The sequence below is a fragment of the Amphibalanus amphitrite genome, unplaced genomic scaffold, assembly GCF_019059575.1.
Source record: "Amphibalanus amphitrite isolate SeventyFive unplaced genomic scaffold, NRLGWU_Aamphi_draft 001730F_arrow, whole genome shotgun sequence".
Taxonomy (NCBI): domain Eukaryota; kingdom Metazoa; phylum Arthropoda; class Thecostraca; order Balanomorpha; family Balanidae; genus Amphibalanus; species Amphibalanus amphitrite.
In genome coordinates, this window is record NW_024883223.1 from 21,939 (window position 1) to 29,874 (window position 7,936).

Here is a 7,936-nt window from a genome sequence, read left to right on the forward strand (position 1 = left end):
TGCGGCCATTTACAGCCGGGCCGAGGCCATTTTGCTGAAACTGAACCGCTGAGATCTGCAAGTTGCTGGTGGCTCCGCTCCGGCGCATAGCTTAGCGCGATCAACTGGGCGCCTGCAGCGGACCCGGCGGTCTCACACATTTAACGCCACGGACAATTTCCCAAACAGAGCCGTTCCTGAGAAATATGCTTGCCTTTCGGGCCGGCAGCCACCAGACCTGACAGAAGCGCCAGCCCGCTCTTGTCACTAGGCGCTCAGCCTCTCAGTGGCTATTTGGCAGCATTTTCAAACTTATGCCCTGCTGAACATGGACACAATATCCGCTCGGAATTCGACGAAATGATTTCGAGAAATGCCATCGGCACAGTCTAACGTAAAATCAGATGTTTGCGGCCTCGTGAGCAAACTGGAAACTGTTTTATCAGTTTATCAGCATGAATTCTTTGGAAGCTAACGTGATAAATGCTGACTGAAACATTGTCTCAAAGCTCCAACTTTTGAGAGCATCATATTTGCTCGACTGGAAATGAAATGGAATTGTAGCACATTTCAGTAAGTATTTCCAAAACAAAACAACTCTTTCCTACAATGAGTTATATAGAGTTATATATGCAAGATAATTCGGCTCAACTACTCACAAATTCCAAACAGGGGAGTAAAAGTTAATTAAGATAGGCCAGAATGTCTGCTGCTTTTAATGCAAACCAGTTAGGAAGCCAGCTTACCCGGGCCTGCCAATCCGGGTGCTCGTAGTTATCTAACACAGGCCACTTCTGCTACCAGGCATATTTTCCTAGATTTCGCTCCAGAAAGAAGAGCTGAGACAGTCCCCAATTTACCGACCTGCTGCACTTATAATAGAAATTAAAAGACGCACATGTTTATGCCGGTACATCCATACGGCATGCGGTCGTTGAAAAGGTCATGCAGTCGTTATTGTATATTCGTTGGTAAAACACTTGCCTCATAGTTACATATATTAGGCTTTAATTAGACGATTGAGGAAAATAAAGCCATGAATCCATAAAATAAATGCGTAAAGGTATGGCTGTCGTTCGTTTTGCACCAAACATTTTTTTCAGAAAAAAAGGTGATTTCGGCAGCTAAATTATCTTTTGATATGATAATCGACAACATGGTGATGCGTTGCATGCTGGGCTCTTCTGCTATACGATATATTGTTGTTATTTCTTTTGTTGTACTTATACGGAGAAGAACTGATAAAAAATCGAGTTTTCAATATACACCCTCGCCCGCACATGGGGGGGGGGGGGTGGTTGCCACCCCCCAGGTAGTCTTTCTGCTCTGCACTCAACATTTTTAGAGCTAGAAGGCTGATTTTTCGTATAGCTGCTCCTCTATCCTTTCTTGATGTCCACTGAAAATTTCAAGTTTCTGTGATTTTTGGTTTCGGAGATATGACCTTGTTTTTCAGGTCATGTCATGACCCAAATGGCCAATTCTCAACATCTTGCGTTTCCCATGGGCCTTATGAGCTTTTGACACCCTGATTTCGGCCTTTTTTGCCAGTCTTACCTCCTACCTATCATGGAACATGTTGTTTGACGATGTACAGGGGTCAAGGTCAGGGTCAAGGTCAACCTAGGTCACCTAAGATAATTGCGTTTTAGGCAAGCTGAATTTACTTTTTTTGAAGTTTTTTGACTGCATTTTTGGTAAAAGCTTCTCAGATCATGATTTCATGTAATATGGACCCAAAAACAATCGGTGCACACATCAGTATACACACAGACACACACAGACATACAAACACATATAATTGACCTTGACCTAACTTGACCTGAAATGACCTCAGCAGCAAAATTCTGGTCGGGTAGTGTGATTAAGAGGTTCTAGCTGGCACCAGAAAACAGCATCGTCATCGGTATTTGATAAGCAGCACACATGATATCCAACGGTGACCCAAAACAGCAACATTTTTTAGTTTGACCTGACCTGGAAGGTCAATGACTGACCTGAGAAGGTAAAACTGGGTATCATTGGATTCGTCTCTTCCCAAAGAATCTTTTTTGTCTTTACTGCTAAGCTCTATCTCCAACAGGAACGAAATGGCGCGGGGGGGGTGACAACCACCCCCCCCCCCCATGTGCGTTCTAGGATGGGAAAATGGCATGTGCGGGCGAGGGTTAAATGCGAATTCATAGCCATCAACTGTTCGTGAAAGCGTGTACACTGATTAGCTAGGTATGTTCATGAAGCTTAGATTAAAAAATAATGATAAAATGATCATCGGTTATCTTTGCGTAGAGCCTCATAAAAACGTGGCATTCCCGTACTTGCCTTACCTCCAAACTATTTTAATTCTTGTTTCTTTGAAATTATAAGCATACGTCATGTACAGCATATAATAGGTTATAGGTAATCAAGCAAAATAAGCACCCTAAAAGGCGATTAAAGAATTATGAATCCCGATAAAAATAAAACTTATTAGATTACTTAAGGTAATAAGGCTCACCAAGCTGCATGCAATGCCAACTTATCAAGGTACTAGGTGCTATGCAATTACATATTGTCTTTTTTTGCGCTACCTATCCTCCCACAGTAATTCCAAATTCACTGGCATCCAAAGACGGCAAATCGTGATAAAAAGCGATATGTGGTCGGCGGTCGCACATTGAGGTACTCACCCAAGTGTCGTCATGGTAACAATCGTGTACCAGAAGGACGCCGGAATGGACGTAAACGTCGAGCCCTTCTGCTTCTTCTCGGCATAGAACATGACGGTGGCGAAAATGATGATGGCCATTGCGAGCGAGAACACCAGGAAGCCCAGCTCCTTGGCGCACGACTTGAGCGTGTAGCCGAGGATGCGCAGTCCCTGGGAATGACGCGAGAACTTGAAGATCCGACAGACGCGGAACACCCGGAGCGTGACGAACGCGCCGGACACGTCGTCGTTATCGGTGATGCCCAGTCCGATGTAGTAGGGCAGGATGGCCACCACGTCGATGATGCTCATCACGCTGCGCACGAACTTGCAGCGGTCGGGCGCAGCGTACAGGCGCAGCAGGTACTCGGCCGTGAAGATCATCACGCATGCCGTGTCTAGGCAGAAGAAGATGACCTCGTAGCGCTCACCGCACGGCAGCGGCTCTGCCTTGCCAGGCACCTCTCCGCAGGAGACCGTTTCCGCTACGTTAGCCAGCACGGAGACGGCGATGAAGAAGCCGGTGACGTAGTAGAACACCAGAGCCGCCGTCGAGGTGTGGGGGTTCTCGAAGGCGCGCCACATCTTCTCGCGCAGACTGGCCAGCGGCACGAGCGTGCCCTCGCCGTTCTCTGACATTTTGTCGTCGAGAAGGCGTTCGGCGTTCTCACGTTTCCTGTCTCGATAGTCCTCATAGCAGCAGTCTCCGATCACGTCTGGAATGATTCCGAAAAAGGCCAGCTCCTCGTCGTAGCTGGTCAGACACTCGTGTTTCGGGTAATGCAGCTTCCCCGTGCGGTAATAGTTAAGGATATGCCGGAAAATGTCTGGATCCCGGTCGAAAAAATACTCTTTCGTGTCCTCCTCATAGAAAAAGTCACGCTCGTTGGAGCCGAGCAGCGAGTCCGGGTATTTTTCCACCGTGTTGCGCCAAGTCTCGAATTTCCTACCGGACACGTTGATGATGAGCTTCTCATCATCGGCGCGGCGCCGGTCGCGCGCCACGGGCGGTTCCGGCAGTGGCTGGTTGGCGATCGGCACCCAACCGATGGCCGCCGCGCGGGCGAACGGCAGCCACGCGGCCACGGACGCCATCGCCTCAGCACGGCTCCGGCACTCGGCTCCCGGCTCCGGCTCCGGCTCCGGCGTTCACATTCCCCGCCGCACGCACCGCACCCGTGCCGCCGCCGGCCGCCGACTGTCAGCGGCGCTCCGCCGAGGCGGCGGCGGCTGCGCGCGCGCCGGCCGCCGATTGATTGCGGCACCAGCTCGCCAGAAGTCGCCTGTTTCCCGGGTTGCCATGACAACGGCCGACCGGCAGATTGTCATTCATGGTCAGCTGACTGGGTCGGGAGATGAGCCAGTCAACTAAGTGACTGGACAGTCAGCTGGGTTCACAGATGACTGAACGGCATACCATGGAGTATTGGCTGCCGTCTGAACGGACTCTGAGAGGAAAATCGACCACCGAATCTAATGCAAGGTGAGAGGATACGAGATGAAAGCGTAAGGCGACAACAAAATGACTAATTCAGGAAATAAAACACGCATTCCATCCGACATGTACCTAGAGGTCCATGTAATTGCATAGCTTACCTTCAGCGATGTTTTAAACACTCTTTATTCGATAAGGATGACAAAAAAAAAAACATTTGAACCTTTCAACAGAACGTTCTATGTATAGGTAGGTATACATATTGGATTATTGACATGTTTGAAGCGCCGCTGCAGCATTCGCCAGGGTCAACTCTCTGCACTCTGATGCGTGCCGTCTGCCAAACATTGCGGCACTACAAGAGCTGACTCATGCTGATCCCCACTGACCGATTACTTTACTATGATGAGTAAGGTCAAAGGTGAGATATGCGGAGGCAAATCAGCGAACAGCTTTTCGTTCCAAACACTTACATTCTCATCCCATCATGACAAAGGTTCTTTATGTCACTGATTTACTCTGCAATCTGAGATAAAAATGAGACATATGCATTGTATACCTACTCGTACCATCATTTTTGCAAAAGCTGCTGTCTCTTTCCAATCCAAATGAGCCCGTGAGTCCGTGACAATATTTCACGGGCAAAGCCAGCGAAGTGATTCATTATAGCCAGTGTAATTCACGGACCACGATATCCGTCACCGCTTTTGCAGTTGTGCAAATGCGTGACGGTGGAAAATGTAGCCACATGTTTTAGAACAATTAAAATAGTCGGTGAGAGCACTAAAGAGTCGGTACGTAATGCAGTTGTTATGGCCTGTGTAAATACCAATGCAATAGTTTTATAAGCATACTCGAATGTGAATTGCGTCACGTCACTCAATTTTTTTTATCTCAAAACAACTGAAATATCCAAATTTTAACAAGCCATATCCCTTTCATGTTTTATCTATAGGTAGGTACTCGTATATTCGGGGGGGGGGGGGCGTCCGGACTACAGTGGTCATCGGCGCTTATAGGTATATTCTCAACATTTTTAATACGCTTTTTAATACATTTACGATTTTTTCATCTTTTAAAAAACTATAGGTACTTACTTACACTTCTAGCAATATGTATGTTATCTGACATCTCCACGGCACCAATATCTATCTATATCTAGCTACCTGTGAGGTATTCGACACTCGACCTCACCCAGCCCGTCACAGACTCAGCCTTGGCATTCACCAGGTGACAGCTGTCATTTGTGACATGTGTCTCGTGACGCCAGTGTCACCTCTTAATCTGTGCCCATGCGACTGAGAGGCCGGCGGGCCAACGACAACAAACACAGGCGCGCCGGGTCACTGGCGAGTCGATCGCACGGCTCGCAGACTGTCGCTCGTGCGCAGAGGAACGTCGTCTCGATAGAGGCTGAAGGGATAGAAGAGTGGCGTATGATGACCAGTCTGGCAGGGCCGGAGATGTTCTCGTACGGTATCGCCAGCTGGCATTATGCGTTTCAGCAGCTCTAAATTATGAAATGAAAGTGCTCTCGAATATGCGACTGATGAAAGAGCTGCTCAATTTTGTTGAAAACAAATGAAGTCACATCAACCTCACGCTTTTCAGAAACAGAAACAACAGGAATGAACGCCGAACGCACTTTCAAATGTCTACGTAACCGCTGCAACGAGAGTGCTTACTTACTTGCCTCATAGATGGCGTTAGTTGTCAGCCGCCTGATATGATACTGTACCGCACGGCATTGGCGTCCCGCGGTGCAGCCTACCAGCCAGGGAACGTTTTTACTAGTGGTGTCAATCGGAACTTGAATCTTCGGAATTCCGATTTTGTCCAATGTCCAATTCGGAATTCGGTTGGACAATGACAGCAGGCTTTGGACAACTTTGGACAATCGCTTGCTACACCTCAACATTTTCATAAAGTAATCGTGTTTAACATTGATTGCCTATTAACCCTCGCCCGTAAACGGCGATCTGCCACCTTCGCCCATGCAGGGGGGGGGGGGGGTTGGTGCGACCCCCCCCCCCTTGGCGTTTGAAAACGGAGCGTCGTAGAGCTTAGCGGAAAAGACCAACGGATTGCTCTCGCCGAGATCTCGCGATTGGTGGTATATTTTTTGGTCCTAGGTCAACATTTGACCTACTTTTGACCGGTCAAAGGTCAAATTCTCGGAAAAATAGACTTTTTTCAACTTTCGGCGGCGATTGCGGCAAAACGGTGGGAGATATCGACTTGAAACCTTCACTATCGTGTTCCTTGATCAATTTTCTATCGTTTGGTATGTATTCCGTTTCCCTAGCTCCAAAAATGGCGCGTTGGGAGCGCCGGAAGTCGGCAAGGTCACAGTCGGCGGCAGAAATTCGAAAAATCAAAATTTAAATTTTTGAAATCTGATTGTATTTTTGGATTTGGGAGGTCCATTTGCTCCCTATAGAAGCTAATATTGCTGCATATTCCCATTGAGGTGACAAGAATTAGCAAAATAGTGGTTCGGGCGCTTTTCAAAAATAGTACCGGACGCTGTTCCTCTTGTGACGTCATAGCTCCGTGACCTGACCTGACCCGGTCAAGTTTCTTATACCATATGATAGCCAATACTTGCCCCAACATGCATGGGAAGTTTCATCACGATCCATCAACCGATGTCCGTACCACCGGCAGGAAACCTCGGGCGTTGGCACTCAGTTTGTGAAAATCCGGCCGGAGGCTGTTCCCTTTGTGACGTCATAACTCCGTGACCTGACATGACCCGGTCAAATTTTTTTATCAAAAGATGCGCAAGGTTTGCCCCATAAGGTACCCAAACTTTGGCGGCGCTGCGCGCCGCCGTTTTTGCACTATTTCCGAAAAGCCTCAGGAGGGGGGGGTTGCACCAACCCCCCCCCCCTACATGAGCGAGGGTTAAAAAGCCCAGCTTTCGATATGATAAACACTTTTGAGCTGGTAACGATACATTAACAGCAAATTAAATAACGGTGTTGAGTGTAAACTATTGCGTAAATGTCGGACATCTTTGGACAAATGGCTGGCTTGGATATTTTTGGACGGACAGTCGACGCCAGCATTGGACATTGGACTGACATTGGACACATGTTTTCTGAAATTGACATCACTAGTTTTTACCGGGCTCCCGCCAGGGCACGTCTCTGCAATCTGTATCGTAGACGTTCTTTGGAACAGCGGCGACAAAATATGTCCTCAAAGGTAGGGAAAGACGATATGTACCAGCACCTACAGCAGAAGGTACCGTCTACCGGGCAATCCAGTTTTGTGTCACACTTGCGTGGAGCATTTACATTCAGTTACCATCTCGAACCCCTACTGCGTGCCACGCACGGGCGGACACTTTTCATCTCGTTCTGGTCTCTTTGATCCCCAAAATGTGTCGTTAGCGGCTTAGTGCGCTGGCGCGGGGCCGGAGTACCAACTGTTGCTGCCGATTGCCGGTGGGAGTGGGAAAGGGGAGGGTAGAGGTGGGGAGGACAACACTCCAGAGCACGTAACGTCTGCCTGGTAGCGCTACAGAGTCGCACGGCGTCCGATCGGCGGCGTAGTTTCGTCCGAGGTCGGGTACCGGGGACAGCCATCGTCGATTCCTGACGACGCTTCTCGTGGAAAACTACCGCGGACGTGAGAAAAGAGGTCGACCGCAGCCACTTCAGATCAAACGCTGAAGCTCCATTCGGCATCACTCTAACCACACACATCCACCGTCCGGAGTCAGAGAGTCAGAGTAGCCGAGTAGTCCGAGTCGTGGTCCCAGGGAGGGGAAGCTCTGGTGAGTTGGGCGCGGATCTAACCGCCGCGGGCGTCGCCTGCGTCCGCCT

General features: G+C 48.8%; 1 protein-coding gene across 1 annotated transcript; it reads right to left on the reverse strand.

Moving 5' to 3' along the window:
• Window positions 1-2,644: 2,644 nt before the first annotated feature.
• LOC122374877 (potassium voltage-gated channel protein Shal-like) lies at window positions 2,645-4,216 on the reverse strand. The gene has a single exon (XM_043353920.1). The coding sequence runs from the start codon at window positions 3,761-3,763 to the stop codon at window positions 2,645-2,647; it is 1,119 nt and encodes a 372-aa protein (XP_043209855.1). The 5' UTR covers window positions 3,764-4,216.
• Between the last annotated feature and the right edge of the window lie 3,720 nt (window positions 4,217-7,936).